Source organism: Equus quagga, chromosome 13 (genome assembly GCF_021613505.1).
Source record: "Equus quagga isolate Etosha38 chromosome 13, UCLA_HA_Equagga_1.0, whole genome shotgun sequence".
NCBI lineage: Eukaryota > Metazoa > Chordata > Mammalia > Perissodactyla > Equidae > Equus > Equus quagga.
In genome coordinates, this window is record NC_060279.1 from 81,635,259 (window position 1) to 81,660,604 (window position 25,346).

The 25,346-nt window shown below is 40.3% G+C and overlaps 1 protein-coding gene across 1 annotated transcript; it reads left to right on the forward strand.

Annotated features, from left to right (window-relative positions):
- The first annotated feature begins 3,193 nt into the window (after positions 1-3,193).
- Positions 3,194-25,346, forward strand: LOC124250247 (vomeronasal type-1 receptor 1-like). The gene is made up of 3 exons (XM_046682075.1): positions 3,194-3,344; positions 22,974-23,032; positions 24,744-25,346. The coding sequence occupies exons 1-3, from the start codon at positions 3,194-3,196 to the stop codon at positions 25,344-25,346; spliced, it is 813 nt and encodes a 270-aa protein (XP_046538031.1).

The window sequence follows — 25,346 nt, forward strand, 5'->3', positions numbered from 1 at the left end:
ACAGGTGGGAAAACAGAGAAAATGGGGATTTGTAGTCCACAGATGTGGCTCTTGTGACCGAGGCAGCATTCCTGTTGACTCAGGTGGAAATGTACTTCATAGCTCCCCATATTTGTCATTGAGGGAAAGCTGACCCCCAGAGGGCATGAGGAGACAATTGGACTCAGTACAATGTTGTGAAACCTTTTTTCCAAAAAGATGCACATAAGGACTTTCTCTTCAGTGATTTTTTTTTTTTCTGTGCTGAGGAAGGTTTGCCCTGAGCTAACATCTGCTCCAGTCTTCCTCTATTTTGTATGTGGGTCACTGCCACAGCACAGCTGAGGAGTGGTATAGGTCTGTGCCGAGGGTCTGAACCCATGAACCCGGGCCACTGAAGTGGAGTGTGCAGGACTTAACTACTATGCCATGGGGCCAGCCCCTCCTGAGCCAGTTTTTAAAATAGTAGTCAGGTATAATTTGCTTGTACTAAATTGCATGTATTTAAAGTGTATAGTTTCATAAGTTTTGACATAGGTGTAAACCTCTGAAACTATCATCATAGTCATGATAATTACCTATGTGTATTGGTATATTACCCTCACATCCTGTCATAATTTCTCCTTGCCCTTCTCACCTCTCCAGCTACCCATCCATTTACTTTCCTTACAATACTTTTGCATTTTCTCGAATTTTATATGACTGGAATCATAAACTTTACTTTTTTTTCTGATTGGCTTTTCATAAATGTTTCATAATTTGAGATTCTTCAATGATAGATTAGTAATTCACTTTTTTTGAGTAATATTATCTTTGGATATACCACTGTTCATCCATTCATCTTTTTATGGTCATTTAGGTTATTTATTTTGGCTATTGAAAATAAAGCTGTTAGAAACATTTGTGTCAGTTCTTTATATGATGAATGTTTATCTTTTGTCAGTAATGTAGAGTACAGTGTCTGAGTCACAGGGTAGATGAATTTTTTTTTTTTTTTGAGGAACATTAGCCCTGAGCTAACTACTTCCAATCTTCCTCTTTTTTCTGAGGAAGACTCACCCTGAGCTAACATCCATGTCCATCTTTTTCTACTTTACACATGGGATGCCCACTGCAGCATGGCTTTTTGCCAAGTGGTGCCATGTCCACACCCAGGATCTGAACCGGTGAACCCCAGGCTGCCGAGAAGTGGAACGTGCAAACTTAACTGCTGTGCCACCAGGCTGGCCTCCTTTTTTTTTTTTTTTTAAAGATTGGCACCTGAGCTAACAACTGTTGCCAATCTTTTTTTTTTTTTTTTCTGCTTTATCTCCCCAAACCCCCCAGTACATGGTTGTGTATCTTAGTTGCAGGTCCTTCTAGTTGTGGGATGTGGGATGCCGCCTCAATGTGGCCTGACGAGTGGTGCCATGTCCGCACCCAGGATCCGAACCCTCGCTCGCCGCAGTGGAGTGTGAGAACTTAACCACTTGGCCACAGAGCCGGCCCCTGAATGTTTAACTCTTGAAGAAACTGCCAGACCATGATCTACATGATTGCTCCCTTTTGCTCTCCCACCAGAAGCGTGTGAAAGTTCATTTCCTCCAATTCTTGATATGGTCATTCTTCAATGTCAATTAAATTCTTTAATAAGTGTGTAGTGCTATCTCAGTGTGGTTTTAATTGCATTGCCCAAAGGATTCGTGATTTTGAGCATTTGTCATGTCTTTATTTGCCAACTGTTTATCTTTTGTACAATTTCTGTTCATCCCATTTGCCTAGTTTCTTACATATAATTTAGGGCTATTTTCATTTTCACATAAGACACTGAAACAACAAAGAGGTGTTGGAACTTTTAAAAAGCCTGAGTGATATTTTTCCCTATGGAGTCATTGTTTGTAAATACTGGAAGGATATTTCCTCATTGTTTTTCACAAAATTTGTGTCACACATAATGTCATGGCCAGAAACACCCTACATGGCTAAGTTTCATCTGCATTGTGACCTTAACGTCCATCACTTGAGTCCCAGCATTCAGTAATACAGGAAATCTAGGCCCAGTGCGTAGTGTTTGCCAATTCCCAAAGTGTCAGTGCTCCCACCGTGGAAGCGGGATGTGCTCAGAGAAGGAATGGAAGATTCCACTCGGGTCCGCGGGCTTTGGCGGGAAACCAGCCTTGGCGTCTGCGGGACACTCCCCCAGGCCGGGCAGCAGCTGCGGGGCTGCGGGAAGTAGGGAGGCTGCAGAGGCCTCACACGCGGGTCAGCGGCGAGGGTCCTCCCCGAACGTCGGGGGTCTCGGAGACCCGAGTGGCCTCGCCTTAGCGACGAGGGCTCAGAGCTGACACGTGCGGTTCAGGTGGTGCCTCCGACCCCACCCGGGACCTTGTGAGCGGGTCCCCTCGGACCGCTGTCCGTCTCGCCATTGGCCCCCTTCCCTCCGTCCTCACTGCCTGGTGGTCTCCCAGCGGGGTCCCCTGCCGGGCGTTCCCCGCGCTGTGGGCCGCTTCTCCCGGCGCCCCGACTCCGGGAGGACTCCCGCCTTCCCGCTGGGGCGGCGGCCCCCGGGACCCTGGGCAGGCCTTTCCTCCGCGGCGCCACCGCTTCGAGACCCGGGCCGCGTGGGACCCGAAGGGACGCCCGCCCACGGCTCCCTGCGCTGCTGCCCGGGAGGCCCCTGAGGCCGCGGCCCGGCGCCGACCCCGCTCCCGCCCGCCCGGCAGCGCCCCGCCCTCCGCCCCGCGGCCCGGGACGCGCGGAGCCTCCGGTCCCGCCGCTCGGGCGCCCCCTGGCGGCGCGGGGACGTCGGCGCTCGACTCGGCGACTCGGCGTCCGAGGTCTGTCGTCGAGGGAGAGACGGCCGTCAGCCGGCGAGCCCCAGACGCAGACGCCCAGAGACCGCTTAGCAGGGAAGATGCCGAGACCCCCGGGTAGCATGTCGTTTGCAAACGACGGGAGATCGAAGTCAGGGGACCTTCGTGAAAGAAGCCCGAGGGGAAACCCCTCCCCTCTAGGGGACCGAGAGCGACCGCCGCCGTCTCCTCAGACGCCGCGAGCGAGGAGAGGAACGAAGCCCGGGCAGTGTTGAGAGCAAACTGACCTTCCTAGAGCTGCGTGCCCACAAAATTACCCTCCATCGGTGCAGGGAGACGGAGCCTCCGTCAGCCAAGCAAAAAGTGAGGGCTTGGTGGCCCGTAAACCTGCCAGCTCGGTCCGTTCGGGGCGCTGTGCCGAAATGCCCCAGGCCGGGTGGCGTGTGAGAGTCAGCGTTTGTTTCTCCCAGCGCTGGAGGCTGGGCAGCCCGGGTCAAGGCGCCAGCCTGGGCGAGTTCTGCGGTGAGGACCCTCTTCCCGGCGCGGAGTCAGCCCTTCTTGCTGCGTCCTCACGTAGGGGGAGGAGCTGGGCGTCTCTGAGGCTCTTCTTAAGGGCCCTGGTCCCGTTCACGCGGGCCCCAACCTGGTGCCCTGAGCACCTCCCAAAGGCCCGGCTCCAACACTATCATCTTCAGGGGTTAGGATTTCAACATGAATTTGCGGGGACACAAACGTTCAGACCATATAGCGCCTGCCTTCCAAGAAATGTAACAGCACTTCTTTAGAGACAAGGAGAATGATCTGGGTCAGATACTCGGATCTAGATAAAGAAATAAGAGTGTCGAAGAAGGAATGAGCTAAGGTAAAATAAAAAGTGGGTTTTTTTTCTTATTCTGAATTGATTGACAGAGAACCATTTGTTCAAAATAGTATCAGTGGCGCAGCGGTTAAGTGCGCCGGTTCCGCTTCGGAGGCCTGGGGTTCGCCCGTTCGGATCCGGGATGCGGACATGGCATCGCTTGGCAAGCTATGCTGTGGCAGGCATCTCACATATACAATAGAGGAAGATGGGCACGGATGTTAGCTCAGGGCCAGTCTTCCTCAGCAAAAAGAGGAGGATTGGCAGCAGATGTTAGCTCAGGGCTAGTCTTCCTCAAAAAACGACAAAACCCCCCCAAATATTAATACCAACAATGTATTACATGTGCCTATCTTATTTGTATGTGTGTATAGATATATGCTTATTATGCTTTTATGTAAGTGGAATGAATAACATCAATGATAGAAGGGACTGGAGGGAGGAATTGGGGTCATTTTGTTATTATAAGGTACTCAGACTACATAAGAGGTGGTATAGTGTTGTTTGAAAGTGGACTTAGATTAGTTGTCAATGTTGATTGCTAACTCTAGGGCAACAACGTAAAAAAGTAAAAAAAAAAAGCATAACTGATATGCTAAGAAAGGAGAGAAAATGGAATCACATAAAATGCTCAATTAAAAACACAAAAAGTAGAAAAAGAGTGGAAGACAAAAATTGAAACAAAGTAGAAATTAGTAACAAACATGGTAAATATTATTCCAACTATATTTATAATCCCTTTGAATGGCAAAAGACTAATTCAAAGACCAATTCAAAGAGATTTTCACAGTGAGTCAAAAACCAAGATCCTGCTATAGGTTGTTTAGGGAAATTGTGATGATACATTTGCAGTGTTTGAAGCCTCTGAGTTTGCAGTGATTTATTACAGGGGCAATAGATCATGAATAGAGGGACAAACATGGAGAGAAATGAAATAATTGAGAAAGACAAAGTTAGAGCACGTCAGCGAGTGCTCACTTCTTTATGAAGGTTCTGACTGAGTGACCCCGTCAACTCAGTGTGCATAGGAAACTGCCTTATCTACATGGCTTCATTGCTTAACAGCATCCATTAGCTGTCATCACACAGATATATATATATATATATATATTTTTCCCTGAGGAAGATTTGCCATGAGCTAACATCTGCTGCCAATCTTCCTCCTTTGTATGTGAGCTGCCACCACAGCATGGCCGCTGACAGATGAGTGGTGTAGGTCAGTGCCTGGAACCAAACCTGGGCCTCCAAAGCAGAGCATGCTGATCTTAACCACAAGGCAACTCGGGCTGGGCCCAAAGGTATAATTTTATATTGATGTTTTCTCCTAAAATTTTCCAGATATGACTAGGTCAGAAATGACCTTAGGACTACAGGGGGCAAAAGTTAGTTGGTGACGTATTTAGCTAATTGAAAAGCGTTCAAGTCATTCTGGTTTAAGAAAACCCACCGTTTACCTGATTGTGAAGGATCTGTGAATGGAGGTATGGGAAGGGTAGGGCCTCATCACAGCCTATTGCACGAACTTAAGCCCGATAACCATTTACAGAGTATATGCAAGATAATAAATATGAAATCATACTCCAAGAATAATATGAGAGTATGGAATTAAACAGGCTTTAAAATGTCATCATTGGCCTAGAAACAGATACATAGATCAATGGAGCAGAATTGAAACCCCAGAAACAAACCCATACATGTATGGTCATTTTATTTATGAGGGTTTTTTTGTGAGGAAGATTGGCCCTGAGCTAACATCTGTGCCAATCTTCCTCTATTTTGTATATGGGACGCCACCTCAGCGTGGTTTGATGAGCAATGCATAGGTCCGCACCCAGAATCCGAACCAGCGAACGCTGGGCTGCTGAAGCAGAGGGTGCAAACTTAACCACTCGGCCACCAGGCCAGCCCCTGGTCAATTTATTTATGACAAAAATCCAAGAATACACAATGGGGAAAGGATAGTCTCTTCAATAAATAGTGTTGGGAAAACTGGACAGCCACATGCAAAAGAATGAAACTGGGCCCCTATCTTACACTGTAAACAAAAATCCATGCGAAATGGATGAAAGACTTGAACATAATACCGGAAGCCATAAAACTCCTATAAGAGAACATAGGGAATAAGCTCCTCGCAATTGGTCTTGGCAATGATTTTTTAAAAATTATTATTATTTTATAGATGTCACAATGGTTTATAACATTGTGAAATTTCAGGTGTACATTATTATTTATCAGTTTCTGTATAGACTGCATTGTCCTCACCACCAATAGTCTAAATTTTATCCATCACCAGATATATGTGCCCCTTTACCCATTTTGCCCACCTCCTACCCCCTTCCTCTCTGGTAACCACTAATCTGTTGTCTTTGTCCGTGTATTTGTGTGTCTTCCACATATGAGTGAAATCATGCAGTGGTTGTCTTTCTCTGTCTGGCTTATTTTGCTTAACATAGTACCCTCAAGGTCCATCCATGTTGTTGCAAATGGGATGATTTTGTCTTTTTTATGGCTGAGTAGTATTCCATTATATATATATATATACACACACACACATACCACATCTTCATTATCCATTCATCAGTTGATAGACACTTGGGTAGCTTCCACATCTTGGCTATTGTGAATAATGCTACAAAGAACACAGAGGTGCATAAGTCTCTTTGAAATTTTGATTTCAAATTCTTTGGATAAACACCCAGTAGTGGGATAGGTGGGTTGTATGGTATTTCTCCTTAATTTTTTGAGAAATCTCCCTACTACTTTCCATAGGGGCTGCACCAGTTTGCATTCCCACCAGCAATGTATGAAGGTTCCCTTTCCTTCACATCCTCTCCAACATTTCTTATTTTTTTGTATTGGTAATGGTAGCTGTTCTAACAGGTGTAAGGTGAAATCTCATTGTAGTTTTGTTTTGTTTTTAAAGATTGGTACCTGAGCTAACAACTTTTGCCAATCTTCTTTTTTTTCTCTTTTTCTGCTTTTTCTCCCCAAATCCCCCTGATATATAGTTGTATATTATTAGTTGTGTGTCCTTGTAGTTGTGACATGTGGGACGCCGCCTCAGCATGACCTGATGAGTGGTGCCATCTCCGCACCCAGGATCCGAACCAGCGAAACCCTGGGCTGCCGAAGAGGAGCGAGTGAACTTAACCACTTGGCCATGGGGCCGCCCCCTCACTGTAGATTTGATTTGCATTTCCCTGATGATTGGTCATGTTGAACATCTTTTCCTGTGCCTCTTGGCTGTCTGTGTATCTTCTTTGGGAAAATGTCTGTTCACATCCTCTGCCCATTTTTTGATTGAGCTGTTTGGATTTTTGTTGTTGAGTTGTAGGAGTTCCTTATATCTTTTGGAGATTAACCCCCTGTAAGATATATGACTTGCAGATAATTTCTCCCAGTTGTTGGGTTGTCATTTTGTTTTGTTCCTGGTTTCCTTTGCCTTACAGGAGCTCTTTAGTCTGATGTAGTCCCATTTGTTTATTTTTTCTTTTGTTTCCCTTGCCTGAGTAGACATAGTATTTGAGAAGACGCTGCTGAGACCAATGTCAAAGGGTGTACTGCCCTTATTTTCTTCTAGGACTTTTATGGTTTCACGTCTTACCTTCAAGTCTTTAATCCATTTTGAGATAATTTTTGTGTATGGTATAGGATAATGGTCTACTTTCATTCTTTTGCATGTGGCTGACCAGTTTTCCCAACACCATTGATTGAAGAGATTGTCTTTTCTCCATTGTGTGTTCTTGGCACCTTTGTCAAAGATGAGCTGTCCATAGATATGTGGTTTTCTTTCTGGGCTTTCAGTTCTGTTCCATTGATCTGTGTGTCTGTTTTTGTACAGTACTATGCTGTTTTGATTACTTTAGCTTTGTAGTATATTTTGAAGTCATAGATTGTGATGCCTCCGGCTTTGTTCTTCTTTCTTGAGATTGCTTTCACTATTTGGAGTCTTTTGTTCCATGTAAGTTTTAGTATTCTTTGTTTTATTTCTGTGAAGAATGTCATGGGGATTCTGATTGGGATTGCATTGAATTTGTAGATTGCTTTAGGTAATATGGACATGTTAACTATGTTTATTCTTCCAATCCATGTACATGGAATATCTTTCCATTTATTTATGTGATCTTTGATTTCTTTCAATAATGTCTTATTCTTTTCAGTGTATAGGTCTTTAACCTACTTGGTTAAATTTATTCCTGGATATTTTATTCTTTTTGTTGTGATTATAGCTGGGTTTGTATTCTTGAGCACTCTTTCTGTTAGTTCATTATTAGAGTATAGAAATGCAACTGATTTTGTAAGTTGATTTTGTGCCATGCAACTTTGCTGTAGTTGTTTATTATTTCTAGTAGTTTTCTAATGGATTCTTGAGGGTTTTCTATATATAGAATCGCATCATCTGCAAACAGCAAGAGTTTCACTTCTTTTTTTAATTTTTTTATTGAGTTATTGATAGGTTACAATCTTGTGAAATTTCAATTGTACATTAATGTTTGTCAGTCATGTTGTAGGTGCACCACTTCACCCTTTGTGCCCACCCCCCACCCCACCTTTCCCCTGGTATCCACTAAACTGTTCTTGGTCCATAATTTTAAATTCCTCATATGAGTGGAGTCATACACAGATTATCTTTCTCTCGCTGGCTTATTTCACTTAACATAATTCTCTCAAGGTCCATCCATGTTATTGCAAATGGAATGATTTTGTTCTGTTTTGCAGCTGAGTAGCATTCCATTGTATATATGTACCACATCTTCTTTATCCATTCGTCTGTTGATGGGCACTTAGGTTGCTTCCACATCTTGGCTATGGTAAACAGTGCTGCAATAAACATTGCGGTGCACAGGACTTTTGGGATTGCTGACTTCAGGCTCTTTGGATAAATACCCAGTAGTGGGGTGGCTGGATCGTATGGTAGTTCTATTTTTAGATTTTTGAGGAATCTCCATACTGTTTTCCATAGTGGCTGCACCAGTTTGCATTCCCACCAGCAGTGTAGGAGGGTTCCTTTTTCTCCGCAACCTCTCCAACATTTGTTGCTATTAGTTTTAGATATTTTTGTCATTCTAACGGGTGTAAGGTGATATCTTAGTGTAGTTTTGATTTGCATTTCCCTGATGATCAGCGATGATGAGCATCTTTTCATGTACCTATTGGCCATCAGTATATCTTCTTTGGAGAAATGTCTGTTCATGTCTCCAGCCCATTTTTTGATTGGGTTGTTTGATGTTTTGTGGTTGACTTGCGAGAGTTCTTTATATATTAAGGATATTAAGCCTTTGTCAGATATATGACTTGCAAATATTTTTTCCCAGTTAGTGGGTTGTTTTTTTGTTTCAATCCTGTTTTCATTTGCCTTGAAGAAGCTCTTTAATCTGATGAAGTCCCATTTGTTTATTCTTTCTATTGTTTCCCTTCTCTGAGAAGGCATGGTGTCCGAAAAGATCCTTTTAATACTGATGTCAAAGAGTGTACTGCTTACGTTTTCTTCCAGAAGCCTTATGGTTTCAGGTCTCACCTTTAGGTCTTTAATCCATTTTGAGTTTATTTTGGTGAATGGTGAAAAAGAATGGTCGATTTTCATTCTTTTACATGTGGCTTTCCAGTTTTCCCAGCACCATTTGTTGAAAAGACTTTCTTTTCTCCATCGTATGCCCTCAGCTCCTTTGTCAAAGATAAGCTGTCCATAGATGTGTGGTTTTGTTTCTGGGCTTTCACTACTGTTCCATTGATCTGTGCACCTGTTTTTGTACCAGTACCATGCTGTTTTGATTACTGTAGCTTTGTAGTATGTTTTGAAGTCAGGGATTGTGATGCCTCCAGCTTTGTTCTTTTTTCTCAGGATTGCTTTAGAAATTCGGGGTCTTTTGTTGCCCCATATGAATTTTAGGATTCTTTGTTCTAATTCTGTAAAGAATGTCATTGGGATTCTGATTGGGATGGCGTTGAATCTGTAGATTGCTTTAGGTAGAATGGACATTTTAACTATGTTTATTCTTCCAATCCATGTACATGGAATGTCTTTCCATCTCCTTATGTCGTCATCCAATTCTCTCAGAAAGGCCTTGTAATTTTCATTATATAGGTCCTTCACTTCCTTAGTTAAATTTACCCCAAAGTATTTTATTCTTTTTGTTGCGATTGTGAATGGTATTGTATTCTTGAGTTCTTTTTCTGTTGGTTCATTACTGGAGTATAGAAATGCTACTGATTTATGCAAATTGATTTTATACCCTGCAACTTTGCTGTAGTTGTTGATTACTTCTAAAAGTCTTCCAATGGATTCTTTGGGGTTTTCTATATATAAGATCATGTCGTCTGCAAACAGCGAGAGTTTCACTTCTTCCCTCCCTATTTGGATTCCTTTTATTCCTTTTTCTTGCCTGATTGTTCTGGCAAGGACCTCCAGTACTATGTTAAATAAGAGTGGTGATAGAGGGCATCCTTGTCTCATTCCTGTTTTCAGGGGGATGGGGTTCAGTTTTTGCCCATTGAGTATGATGTTGGCTATGGGTTTGTCGTATATGGCCTTTATTATGTTGAGGTAGTTTCCTTCTATGCCCATTTTGTTCAGAGTTTTTATCATAAATGGCTGTTGGATCTTGTCAAATGCCTCCTCTGCATCTATTGAGATGATCATGTGGTTTTTATTCCTCAGTTTGTTGATGTGGTGTATCACGTTGATTGATTTGCGGATGTTGAACCATCCCTGTGTCCCTGGTATGAATCGCACCTGATCCTGATGTATGATTCTTTGGATGAATTGCTGAATTCTGGTTGCCAAAATTTTGTTTAGAATTTTTGCATCTATGTTCATCAGTGATATTGGCCTGTAGTTCTCTTTTTTCGTGGTGTTCTTGTCAGGTTTTGGTATCAGCGTGATGTTGGCCTCATAGAATGTGTTAGGAAGTGTTCCATCTTCCCTAATTGTTTGGAATAGCTTGGAAAGGATAGGTATTAAATCCTCTCTGAAAGTTTGATAGAATTCCCCAGGAAAGCCATCTGGTCCTGGGGTTTTATTCTTTGGGATGTTTTTGATTGCTGTTTCAATCTCTTTCCTTGTGATTGGTCTGTTCAAATTGTCTGCCTCTTCTTGAGTGAGCTTTGGGAGATTGTAGGAGTCCAAGAATTTATCCATTTCCTCTAGGTTATCCATTCTGTTGGCATATAGTTTTTTGTAGTATTCTCTTATAATCTGTTGTATTTCTGCAGAGTCTGTTGTTATTTCTCCTCACTCATTTCTGATTTTGTTTATTTGAGCTTTCTCCCTTTTTTTCTTTGTAAGTCTTGCTAGTGGTTTGTCAATTTTATTTATCTTCTCCAAAAACCAGCTCTTTTTTCTCATTGATCCTTTCTACTGCCTTTTTCGTTTCAATAGTATTTATTTCTGCTCTGATTTTTATTATTTCTCTCCTTCTGCTGACTTTGGGCTTCATTTGTTCTTTTTTCTCTAGTTCAGTTAGGTGTACTTTAAGGTTGCTTATTTGGGATTTTTCTTGTTTGTTAAGGTGTGCCTGTATTGCGATGAATTTTCCTCTTAATACAGCTTTTGCTGTATCCCATATGAGTTGGTATGGCATGCTATCATTTTCATTTGTTTCCAGGTATTTTTTTATTTCTTCTTTAATTTCTTCAGTGATCCATTGCTTGTTCAGTAGTGTGTTGTTTAGTCTCCACATCTTTGTGCCTTTCTCAGTTTTTTTCTTATAATTAATTTCTAGCCTTATAGCACTATGATCTGAGAAGATGCTTATTATTTCAATTTTTTTTAAATTTGTAGAGGCTTGCCTTGTTTCCCAGCATATGGTCTATCCTAGAGAATGTTCCATGTGCACTTGAGAAGAATGTGTATTCAGCTCCTTCAGGGTGGAGTGATCTATATATGTCTATTAAGTCCATTTGTTTTAGTTTTTCATTCAGCTCCACTATTTCCTTGTTGATTTTCTGTCTGGATGATCTGTCCATTGATGTGAGTGGGGTGTTGAGGTCCCCTACTATTATTGTGTTGTTTTTAACATCTTCCTTTAGGTCTGTTAATAGTTGCTTTATGAATCTTGGTGCTCCTGTCTTGGGTGAATAGATATTTATAAGCGTTATTTCTTCTTGATGAAGTGTCCCTTTGATCATTATATATTGTCCCTCTGTGTCTCTCTTTATCTGTCTTATTTTGAAATCCACTTGGTCTGATATGAGAATTGCAACACCTGCCTTTTTTTCCTTGCTATTTGCTTGAAGTATTGTCCTCCACCCCTTCACCCTGAGTCTGTGTTTGTCCTTGGGGCTGAGGTGTGTTTCCTGGAGGCAACAAATTGTTGGATCTTGTTCTTTAATCCATTTTGCCACTCTGTGTCTTTTTATTGGAGAGTTCAATCCGTTCACATTGAGAGTGATTATTGATGCATGTGGACTTAATGCTGTCAATCTGTCGCTCATCATCTTGTTTTCCTGTGTTTCTTTTCCTGTGTGCTTTAGACTACCCATTTAATACTGCAATTTCTTATGCTGAGTTTCTTAGATTTTTCCTTATCTATGATTTGTGACTCTGTTCTGTACTTTATTTTAGTGTCTACATTGAAGTTTGTATTTAGAATCTCGTGTATAATATAGTCTATTCTCTGGTGGTCTCTTACTTACTCGACCAATACTGATTTAGACCCTTTGCTCTTCCCCTCCTAAATAATTATTTTCATTTTTTATTCCAACTCATCTTATTAATTTGTAGTTAGAGTGCTAAGGTCGTCCTTGTTTTGGTAGTTTCCTTATTTTTACCCTAATGCTATAGATGAATATTTGCTATCCTGTTCTGGTTCTATCCATCGGTCTCCCTAGTCTGTGGATTGTGTCCCCTTTCTCCCTTTTTTCTTTTTTCAAGTATGAGAGCCTTCTTGAGGATTTCTTGTAATGGAGGGCTTTTTGTTACAAATTCCCTTAACTTTTGTTTGTCTGGAAAAGATTTAATTTCTCCCTCATATCTGAAGGAAATTCTTGCTGGATAGAGTATTCTTGGCTGAAGGTTTTTATCCTTTAAAGCTTTGAATATATCACTCCATTCTCTCCTAGCTTGTAGGGTTTCTGTAGAGAAATCCGCTGACAGTCTGATAGGGGCTCCTTTATAGGTTATTCTCTTTTTTTTCCTTACTTCCCTGAGTATTCTCTCCTTATCATTCCTATTTGCCAACTTTACTATTATGTGCCTTGCGGTGGGTCTTTTTACATTGACAAATCTAGGAGATCTAAAACCCTCCTCTACACACATTTCTCCGTTGATCCCTAGATTTGGGAAGTTCTCTTCAATAATTTCGTTAAGCACACTTTCTGCTCCATTTTCCTTTTCCATATTCTCGGGAATTCCTATGATCCTTATGTTCTTACTCCTCATTGAATCCATTATCTCTCGGAGATTTTCCTAATTTTTTTTAATTCTTAGTTCTCTTTCTTCCTCTGTCTGGCGCCATTCAGCCTGTCTGTTCTTGATTATGCTGATTTGCTCCTCTATGTTGTCTACATGGGCATTCAGGGAATCCGTATTCTGTTTTATCTGGTCCATTGTGTTTTTCATCTCAAGTAATTCTGTTTGATTCTTCTTTATGATTTCAATCTCTTTTGTGAAGTAACTCCAGAACTCGGCTTGTTTCTCTATCTTTCTCTCTACCTCATTGAGTTTTTTGATTATAGCTGCTCTGAATTCATTATCACTTAGTTTACCTAATTCCAAGTCCTCAGGACTTAATTCTGTGTTTTTATTGTTTTCCTTCTGTTCTGGGGCTTTTATAAATTGCTGGATGGTAGAGAAGCGGTTTTCTCTCATGGTGGTAGAATTCAGTTGCAGTTACAGCCTGTCACCACTAGATGGGGGTCGAGAGCGGCGTGTTAGCTCTCCGCCTTGGGGCAAGATGGCTGCGCCCCCTGCCTTTGCTGGGGGGGAGGGGCTGTTACTCACATGCACCGGTCTGGGTTCAGATCAGTTCTGTTCTCTGGTCTCCCAAGGCCCTTGATTTATAGGGTCCCCGCAGACGGAAGCTTTCCCCCCGTCAGCGGGTCTCCACTGAATCAGCGGCAGGAGTCCTGGATGATCCCCAGGTGGCGCGGCCCCTCCCCCGCTCCTTCCCGAACCGCGCTGCAGCGGTCGCAGACACTAGGGGAGGGAGCCATGTTCTCTCCTACCATTCCAGTGCCTCCGAAGGTGTAAAGCTAGGTTTATGATCTCTGCCTTCTTGGTATTGTAGGTCTCTAATGAGTTGGCATTATGTTTATTCTCTGAAATTTCAGTTCTTCCAATCTTTTGTTGTATTTTGGAGGGGAGAGAATCCCGGGTCAGCTCACCCTGCCATTTTGCTCCGCCCACTCAAGAGTTTCACTTCTTCCCTACCAATTTGGATTCCTTTTATTTCTTTTCTTAATTGCTCTGGCCAAAACCTCCAGTACTATGTTGAATAAGAGTGGTGAGAGTGGCCACCCTTGTCTTGTTCCTATTCTCAGAGGGATGGCTTTCACTTTTTCCCCATTGGGTATGATGTTGGCTGTGGGTTTGTCATAAATGGGCTTTATTATGTTGAGGTACTTTCCTTCTATACTCCTTTTATTGAGAGTTTTTATCATAAATGGATGTTGGATCTTGTCAAATGCTTTCTCTGCATCTGTTGAGATGATCATGTGATTATTATTCCTGATTTTCTTAATGTAGTTTATCACATTGATTGATTTGCAGATGTTGAACCATCCCTGTGTCTCTGGTATAAATCCCACTTGATCATGATGTATGATCCTTTTAATATATTGCTGTATTCGATTTCCAAATATTTTGTTGAGGATTTTTGCATGTATGTTCATCAGCAGTATTGGCCTGTAATTTTCCTGTTTTGTGTTGTCCTTGTCTGGCTTTGAGGTCAGGGTGATGCTGGCCTCATAGAATGAGTTGGGAAACATTCCACATTCTTCAGTTTTTTTGGAATACTTTGAGAAGGATAGGTATTAAATCTTCTTTGAATGTTTGGTAGAATTCTCTAGAGAAGCCATCTGGTCCTGGACTTTTATTTTGGGGGAGGCTTTTGATTACTGTTTAAATCTCTTTACTTGTGATTGGTCTATTCAGATTTTCTATTTCTTCTTCATTCACTTTTGGGAGGTTGTATGAGTCTAAGAATTTATCCATTTCTTCTAGATTGTCCAATTGGTTGGCATTTAGTTTTTTGTAGTATTCTCTTGTTATCCTTTGTATTTCTGTGGTATCCATTGTAATTTCTTCTCTTTCATTTCTAATTTTATTTATTTGAGGCTTCTGTCTTTTTTTTCTTAGTAAGTCTGGCTAAGGGTTTGTCAATTTTGTTTATCTTCCCAAAGAACCAACTCTTAGTTTCTTTGATCCTCTCTACTGTTTTTTTTTTTTTGTGTGTGTGTGTGTGTTTATTTCACTTATTTCTGGTCTAATTTTTATTATTTCCCTTCTTCTGTGGACTTTGGGCTTTGTTTGTTCTTTTTCTAGTTCTGTTAGGTATAGTTTAAGATTACTTATTTGAGATTTTTCTTGTTTATTGAGGTGGGCCTGTATTTCTATGAATTTCCCTCTTAGGACTGCTTTTGCTACATCCCATAAGAGTTAGTATGATGGGTTTTCATTTTCATTTGTCTCCAGACATTTTTTGATTTCTGCTTTGATTTCTTCATTGATCCATTTATTGTTTAGTAGCATGATGTCTAATCTCCACATATTTGTGTCTTCCCCAGCTTTTTTGTTGTAATTGGTTTCTAGTTTCATAGCATATAATCAGAAAAGATGCTTGGTATTACTTCAATCTTCTTAAATTTATTGAGGCTTTCCTTTTCTTCCCAATATATGGTCTATCTTTGAGAATATTCCATGTACACTTGAGAAGAATGTGTATTCTGCTGTTTTTGGATAGTGTTCTATATATATCTATTAAGTCCATCTGGTCTAGTTTTTCATTTAATTCCACTATTTCCTTGTTGACTTTCTGTCTGGATGACCTATCCATTGATGTGAGTGGAGTTTTGAGGTCTCCTACTATTATTGTGTTCCTGTCAATTTCTACCTTTAGGTCTGTTAATCGTTGCTTTATGTACTTTGGTGCTCCTGTGTTAGGTGCATATATATTCATAAGTGTTATGTCCTTTTGGTGGAATGTCCCTTTCATCATTAGATCCTGCCCCTCTTTGTCTCTCATTGCCTTTTTTATCTTGAAGTCTGTTTTGTCTAAGTATGGCAACACCTACTTTAGTTTGTTTTCCATTTGCTTAGAGTGTCATCTTCCATCCCTTCACTCTGAACCTGTGTTTGTCTTTAGAGCTGTGTTTCCTGGAGGTAGCATATTGTTGGGTCTTTTTTTTAATCCATCCAGCCACTGTGTCTCTTTTGATTGGAGAATTCAATCCATTTACATTTAGAGTGATTATTGATATATGAGGGCTTAATACTGCATTTTTATCTCTTGTTTCCCAGTTGTTCTATATTTCCCTTGTTTCTTGTCCTATGTAGTTCTGACAGCCATTTCAGTCTGGTGATTTTCTATGATGATTTTCTTATTATTTATCATTTGTGTTCCTGTTCTGTTTTTTTTTTTTGTTTAGTGGTTGCAATGAGGTTTGTATAAAAGATCTCATAGGTGAGATAGTCCATTTTCTGATAGCCTCTTATGTCTATTAGCCTAAGCAGGTTCCATCCTTTTCCTCTTCCTTATCTATGTTATTGTTGTCACAAATTATTCTGTTTTGTGTTGTGACTTTATGATTAAAATGAAGTGTTTATGATTATTTTTGATGCTTTCCTTATGTTTACCTTTAATGTTATAATTAAATGTTTGCTAACCTGTTCTGATAGCAGCAATTTTCTGATTTTGTCTGTCTATTTATCTCCTTGCTCAAGGCTTTGTAAACCTTTTCCTTTTTGTTTTAGGTATGAGTGCCTTCTTGATCACTTCTTGTGGCGGGGGGTTTTATGGTGATAAACACCCTCAGCTTTTGTTTATCTTGGAAATTTTTATTTCTCCATCATATCTGAATGATAGTTTTGCTGTATAGAGTATTCTCTTTTTTTGGGTGAGGAAGATTGGCCCTGAGCTAACACCTGTCACCAATCTTCCTCTTTTTGCTTGAAGAAGATTGTCATTGAGCTAATATCTGTTGTTTTATAGTTTTTAAGTTACAAATACAGCTTGTTTATAGTGAAATAAGGATATAGAACAGAGAGTCCAAAAAGTAATTTCAAGTGTTTGATAGGTAGGTAGATAGGAAAATGGATACAGAGATAGAAAAGTCACTAGATGTGTTAATTTTTGGAAAATAGAGAGCTAAGACTTAAGGTATAAAAAATATTAGGAACTTCAGGTATAAGTAAAAATTAGATAAAAATTAGTTGCAAAAAGATTATTAAATACATGGTATAAAAATATTTTGAACATGCCACAACTAGAAGGACGTACAACTAAGAATATACAACTATGTACTGGGGGGATTTGGGCAGAAAAAGCGGGAAAACAAAAAGAAAAAAAATATTTTGACATTTAGTCAGAAAAACAGCAAATTTCTACTGCATACATTGAAATAAATAAACATATCCATATATGGGCATAAAAGCATACAAATTAAAATACCATAGACTAATCACATAGGAATGTTTGTAATTTTTTAAAACATGAGTTGAGGCAAATACAGATTAAGCAATAGAGAAAAAAAGGGGGTGTCAGACAATAATTTAGGAATTTAGAATACATAAACTAGTAGAAGTCACATAAAATGAAAGAAACAAAAATGTAAAGATGAAACAGAATATTAGAAAATATTTTATATAATAGAATATAAAAGGGAGGCTGTCAATAAGATTTTAAGTGCCTATCCTAAATAATTAGATAAAAGAACATTTATTTTCTAAACAGAGAAATTATATAAACAAGCCTCTCTCATGACAGAAAATATTATCAAATATAAAATGTGTTTCTCTCAAAATCATCATGCTCATGCGAAATAAATTTTAAAACAGATATAATTTTTCGTTTAAAAGTAAATTTCTTTGCCAGATGTTTAACTTAGGGTCACAGCTTCACTTTGTATAGTGAATCGTCTTCTTAGAGTTCTGCATGATCACATCTAGACAAAATTCAATGAATTAATCATGCTTTCTCGGTTTGGCATTATTTAAAGCAGAATGAGAATAGAATCCTTCTACATTTACATGATATTATTAAATAAAAAATAAACTTCTCTAGTCACATTCATTTTGATAGAAAATTTTATAATCACCTAAAATTTAGATGTTTTCCAAAGAATTCAAATTAGGATTCATCAAAACAAGAACTGTATTTATTTTTCGAATACTGTTTTACTTGCTTAATTTAATAATTAACAAGTTGTTAAATTACAATGTGGTTTACCTGGCATTAAAATTTGGGAAATAGTAGAATCTAAATGAGGTACAAATTAGTTAAAATAAATTGCTGGGGCAGGCCTGATGGCATAGCGGTTAAGTTCGGTGCTCCGCTTTAGCGCCCAGGGTTCTCAGGTTAGGATCCTGAGCGAGGACCTACACACCTCTGGACAAGCCATGCTGTGGCAGGCATCCCACATACAGAATAGAGGAAAATTGGTGGCACAGATGTTAGCTCAGCGACAATATTCCTCACCAAAAAAATACATAAATAAAATTTAAAAAATCGTTTTAAAAAAAGCTCACATCTTTATCCGTTACTGGGGTCTGGAAGTGGGAGTCAGTAAGTCTCACCTAAACAGTAGATGGATTTTGTCTGTGTGATTTGGGTTTTAATTGGAAACTTGTTTTTTGTAAAAATTAAAAAAGTAATCTAGATTTGATGGCGTGGTAACACAAATGTTGACAAAAAGGACTGGGAGCAACCACCCATTTCCTTGGGCCTTGGATTCTGCATTTTCCAGTTCTGCCCGCGTGGCTGGCCTCCTTCCTTTGATTTGACTCTCTGAATAGGGAAGGCACTTAAGTTTTTGAACCTGGCTTCTGAAAATGATAGAATACAGTAATATAAAGAGACTTCAATTCACCACAACACTATCTGAAAATTGCAGGCTAAGTGATGCACAGTAAACAGTTATGGCGCCCAGGAGAAAAAAAGGGTTGCATTTGTTAAATGTTGAAATGTTAAATGTTTAAAAATTTTAAACATTAATATGGAAATTTCCAGACATCTACAAAGGATGGGGAGGTGAGTAATAGACCATGTGGATGTACCTCCCAGCTCCACCAGGACAATCCAGGGCTCAACTCCTTTCATGTCTGATTGCACTCAGTTCTCCTCCAGGAATTACTTAAGTTCAAGCAAATCCTAGCAGCCATATAATTGCATCCCTAAATACATCACTGATTTCTCTAAAAGATGAAGACACTTTTCTCTTTCTTATTTACAGTATCTTATTCTCCATAAACATATTAATTCTTCAATACCATCAAGTAGCTGGTGGTCATTGTTCAAATTCACTGGAGTGTTCGTTAAATATTCAGAATATTTTGTTTGAACCAGCATCCAACCAATTTTCTAACCGTTGTATCATATTTATATGTCCCTTGATTTTGTTGTATTTTATAGGTACCCACCCTCTTTTATCTTGAAATATTTTGTTTCATGAAAAAGGTCATTTATCATATACAACTTTCCTTATTTTGATTTGGCTTACTGCCTCCTTGAGATATCTTCTTTTTTTTGTTTGCTCAGACAACAAACATTTACTTCCCTGAGGTATCTTTTAACCTAAGCTTTTGCCCCATAATTCCTTAAGCAGGTAGTTATTCTACTTAATTTAACATTTGGGTAGACTCATTCACAGCTGTTCATGTCTACTTCTGTCTACTTATTTTTGCATCACATGAAAATATAATATCTGCTTGTCTATATTTTTGTGACATTATGATCAATGTAATTGGGAGTTTCCTGTATCGTCAGCAGGATCCATCCAGTAGGATATTCACCATTGAATAGCTCCTGAGGAGTTTGGCAGCCATCGATGTTCAGTGACTGTACGATCAGGATAAGGATGATCCAGGTCACTCCTCTCTTTGCCTCTGTTGAGTGGAAACCATCTACCCAGAATAGAGTTCCTGAGGAATAGTTCTGAGAGAAAAGAAAGATCTTGATCCTTCTTCTTTATTTCTACTTTTTGATTGTAGTTATTTGGTTCTTTACCATTCCCCAACTGTGAAGATTTTTTTCTTGTGTTTTTAGCGGTATTAACCACACGAGTTTGTATATATTCATTTGTTTTAATTATTAAAAATATTACCTGGTGCCATAAATGTCCCACCCTTTGCCAGTGGGACTCCTTCATGCCAACCTTTCTGTTCTGTTCCCATGAACCTGGTGGTCTTTGGTGGCCCCTCTGCTTTCTTGTGCAGGAAGCTTCTGAGCTCCTCCCCCGCACTGCCTGCTCTAGATGTGGATCCAGCAGTTTCTTCAGGAAGCTGGAGTTGCTTTCAGTCAAGACGGTATTTAAAGACCACAGGTATACTATATATGTGCATGTATAAAATTTGGAAATGAATTACCCATTATGCCTAATCACAATTTTATTTCCTAAACATTTTGCTTTTATTTTGTTCAATTATTTATTAATGCAGAAGTATAATCAAATAATTTTGCTTAAAATTCAGTGGAGATAATTCATCTTTGCTTATTTAAACCCTAATTTGATACAAAGTTATGTGTATTTCCTTATTTGTTTTTTAGGTTTTGTCTTTAGGTTTATAAATTAGATTTAAAAATGTTTGTTGCATTTTATATATTTGAGAAATATATATATAAACTTCTAAACCAAACCAAGATACATTCAGAACAGCTGAGCTTCATCCTCTCTCCCTGGCCATTTCCTCTCTTTCTCACAGGTACACAAAAACGTATCAATGTGTATTTCTCTCTGGTTCCTAGTAAAATAAAGCTGACAGCAGAGGATGTTTTGAGAGTTTTTTTGTTTCCTTGCACATCACAGTATGTCCTGTCAGGGTGACAATCAAGAGAACATCCTCACTGCATCCACAGCGGCCTGGACTTCATCCGGGGAGGGGCCAGGATTCATTCTGACCCACACTGAAGGAAGTTGGGTGGGTTCCAATTGTTACAGAGCAATGGGCTTGCTCTGCTTGCTGCAATCTGACCCAATCAATCACAACAAGTTAGGGATTGAGAAAGGAAGTTTTAATTCAGTTAGCTGGCACAATTGGGAAGATGCCGACTAATGTCTCAAAAAAAACCATGTTCAAGGATTACAGAATCTTGTGGTAGTTATATAGGGAAAATGGGCAGTGACGAGGGGGTCCAGGGATGTTGGTCTCCAGATGTGACAGGTTCTGGGCATCACGTTGTTCCATTCTTCTGTCGGCTGTGATGGATACCTAGTAGTTGTGTTTCCTGCCTGTGGTCAGCCTATTCCTGGAGAGAAACTCATAGAACAAAGTTTTAATTTATCAAGCTATCGGGGAGTACATACATAAGCAGAGCCCATAAATCAGGAAAGCATGTGAATTTTTTTAGAGTTCGTGCAGAGCAGCGAGCAGTCACACAGAGGAGGGGCTGGGGCCATTTAGCATAACAAGATGGCCTTGCTTACGCTCACTTACACAATCTTTGTTGTTACAAATGATGCTGCAAGAAACAGATTTGTGGTTCCAAAAGGCCTGTTCTTCATGTTCATTTATTTCCCTTGTTCTTTGTTCCTGTTTTTATCTTCCATGCTTTTTCTGCCTTTTGTGGTTTTAATTGAGTGTTTTATATGATTCCATTTTCTCTTCTTTCTTAGCATATCAGTTATACTTCTTTTTGTACTTTTTTAAGTCATTTCCCTAGAGTTTGCAATCAACACTGACAACTAATCCAAGGCCACTTTCAAATAACACTATAGCACTTCCCAGGTAGTGTGAGTACCTTATACTAACAAAATAACCCCAGTTCCTCCCTCCCTCCCTGGTATCCTTGCTGTCATTCATTTCAATTATATATAAGCATAAATAAGCATATATATATGTAAGATATATATATGTAAGCATATATAAATGAGTACATACTGCTATTATTATTTTGTTATCTGTTGGATCAACTTAATAACAAAAGTACAAGTTTTAATTTTATTTTCACTAATTCCTTCTTCGATGCTCTTCCTTTCTTCGGGAGATCTGAGTTTCTGACTTATATTATTTTCCTTCTCTCTAAAGCACTTCTTTTTACATTTCTTGCCAGGCAGGTCTACTGGCAACAAATTTCCTCAATTTTTGTTTGTCTTTATTTCTCCTTCACTTTTTTTTTTTTGAGGAAGATTAGCCTGAGCTAACGTCTGCCAGCAATCCTCCTCTTTTTGCTGAGGAACACTGGCCCTGAGCTAACATCCATGTCCATCTTCCTCTGCTTTATATGTGGGATGCCTACCATAGCATGGCTTGACAAGCAGTGCATAGATCTGCACCCAGGACCTGAACCGGCAAACACTGGGCCGCCAAAGCAGAGCGTGCGAACTTAACTGCTGCACCACGAGGCTGGCCCCTCTCCTTTACTTATGAAGGACAGTTCCACAGGGTACAGGATCCTAGGTTGGTGGGGTTTTTTCTCTCAACACTTTAAATATTTCACTCCTCTTTCTTCCTGATGACATGATTTCTGAGAAGAAGTTGCATGTAATTCTTATCTTTGTTCTGCTATAGGTAAGGTGTTTTTTCCTCTGACTTTTTTCAGAATGTATTCTTTATCTTTGATTTTCTGTAATTTGAAAATGATATGCCTGTGTATAGTTGTTTTGGCATTGATCCTGCTTGGTGCTCTCTGAATTTCTTAGATCTGTAGTTCAGTGTCTGACATTAATTTGGGGGAAATTCTTAGTCATTATTGGATCAAATATTTCTTCTGTTCCTTTCTCCCTTCTCCTTCTGTTATTCCCATTATGCATGGGTTACACCTTTTGTACTTGCCCCACAGTCCTTGGATATTCTGTGCTGTATATTTCAGTCTTTGTTCTCCTGGTATTTCAGTTTTTGAAGTTTCTATCAAGACATCTTCAGGCTCAGAGATTCTTTCCTCTGTCATGTCCAGTCTACTAAAAAGCCCGTTAAAGGTATTCTTCATTTCCGTTACAGTGGTTTTGATTTCTAGTATTTTGTTTTCTTTTGGTTCTTTCTTAGGATTACCATCTCTCTGCTTAGATTGGTCATGTGTTCTTGTATGCCATTTTCTTTATCTGCTAGAGCCCTTAGCTTATTAATCATTGTTGTTTTACATTCCTGGTCTGATAAGTCTGACATCCCTGCCATGTCTGGATCTGATGCTTCCTCTGTCTCTTCAAATTGTATTTGTCACCTTTTGGAATGCTTTGTAATGTTTTCCTTATAGCCAGGCATGATGTACTGGGTAAAAAGAACCATGATAAATATGCCTTTAGTGATGTGGAGGTAGGATGTGGGGGAGGGTAAGTGTTCTGTGGTCCTAGGATTAGGTCTCAGTCCTTTACTGAGCCTGTGCCTCTGGTGTGTGAACTTCGCAAGTGTTTATCAGTGTGTTTCTCCCCGCTTAGGTGGGATAGGATGGCTAGAGGGAGCTGGAGTTGGGTATTTCTCTTCCCAGGTCACTTCGGCACTGATAATACCCAGCAGGTTAGGTTCTGGTTAACTAGTTTCTCCTGAGGGCAGGCCTTATTAAGAAGAAAAGTCTTCTCTGGCACGTTTCAAAGTGGTTCCTTCCCCTCCTGCTGCCAGAAGCATGAGGGATTTTTTCTTTGTATTTAAAGTGTGAATGTGGTCAAGCTCCTGGAGTAAATCTCTTAGTATTGGGGGCTCCCTTATGACTGGGCACCTGGAGTCTCTAACTCTTAGAGTTGTCAGCACTGAGCCTCCAGCAATTCACCAATTACAGCTCAGGTTTCCTGGCCCAGCACTGGTTCCCATGGCAGTTTCTGCTCATGAGTTTCTCTGCTCCGCTGGTCCGTGACTCTGTGTGATTACCCATATGTCCCTCCAATCTCGGGAGCAGCAGTTTGCCCTGTGTCCTACTCTCTTTTATGGGTCCAAGAAGAGTTGCTGGTTTTCCAGTAAAAAAGCTGTTTAGCTTTTACTTTTCAGTGAGGTCATCCTACTCTCTTTTATGGGTCCAAGAAGAGTTGCTGGTTTTCCAGTAAAAAAGCTGTTTAGCTTTTACTTTTCAGTGAGGTCAGCATGGCGACTTTCAAGCCCTTTATGTGCAGAACCGGAAACCAGAAGTCATCCTTCATGTTCATATTCACTCAGAATAATGGGGTTTTTTTTTGAGAAAAGACACTTTCTGGATGTAATGAGAGTAACCTAATTTTCTCTTTAGTTTCCAGATTCCTCTGATCCAAATAAAATCAAACTGTATCACCTCCTCTAAATGGACGGATTGATTTCTATTGACTTAAAGTAGGGTCTTACCTTCCTCATCAGATTGGTACTGGAGTCCTTGGAAGTTGTCCACTCCTTTGTCTTTATAATGTTACTTTGCTCAGTGCACACGTCTTGAGACCCACAGACCTGATTCTCAACCTGCTGGTCTTACCTAACAACTTAGTTCTTTTCTCTAAAGGGATCCCTGGGACAGAGGTGGCTTTAGGATTTGTTGTCCGCAGCTGCAAATGGCAAGGAATGACAGGTACCGCCAGGGCTACCTGGTTGTTAAGCAATCAAAGTTTATTGATAAAGGGAAACAGAACGAGGAGCAGGGATAAAGGGGAGCAGCAAATCGGTACTTACAATATCCACACCACAATCAGCCGGGGAAGTCCCAATAGTTTGTACAGTGGGTGGGAGTGCCGATTGTCCGGGTCCGAGGCAAAGCGTCCTTTCCTCAGTGAGACTCCCAATTGTTCTATGCTTGTGACTCTCTTTTATCCTAAGGTTTCTCTAGGTTCTGACTCAGGGGTTCAGACATTTGGATACTCTGAGTTCTTTCTTCTTGTTCCCATGGATGGGGTGCTTCTATCTTTTTTGTTCCCACAGATGGGATGTTTCTAAAGTCCAGTCAGGTGCCCGTCAGGGTGGCCAGCCCAGACAAAGAACATGACACAGGACATATTCTTTGTAACTTGTGCCTTAGAGTCAGGGCCAAAGTGGCTATCTTTGGCCTTGAGCCCAAACACATTCCTTCATGTAGGGCCCAGGCCCAGTGTCCTTGGAAGGCAGGGAGGTTAATGAACTCTGTACAGGATTGAAATCTTTTCTCAGTTATGCTGGGTGTAAATTTGTCTTCTCTTTACACAGAGTGGGCAGGGGGATTTCCCTCAGCACCACCTGCCTCCTCAGTGGCTTTCAGGCTGTTAAGCTCTGCCTCAGTTTCTCTGGGTGGATGGAGCTCAGAATGAGATCCACAGTGTTCATTGGCTTCTGCTGTTCCATCTGCTGGATCCTACATCTCTTGTTAAATATGGTGGTTACTATGAATGTAACTGGCCCAAAAAACAGCAAAAACATGAGTGTGGAAAACATTTACAGGAACTGTTTGTCACCCATTCCTGAAAGACTGGTATTCTGCATATCTGCAGTCATTTACACCTCCACTGATGGTGTGTGTTTGGGTCTCATGGTCTGGACTAGTGGCCCCATGGTCCTTGTCCTGCACAGGCACAAGCAGCAAGACCACCACATTCACCGCAACAGACTTTCGCCCAGACCTGCCCATGAGGCCAGAGCCACGTGTCCCATCCTGATCCTGGTGAGCATGTTTGTCTCCTTGCACTCTCCAGCTGCTGTTCTATGA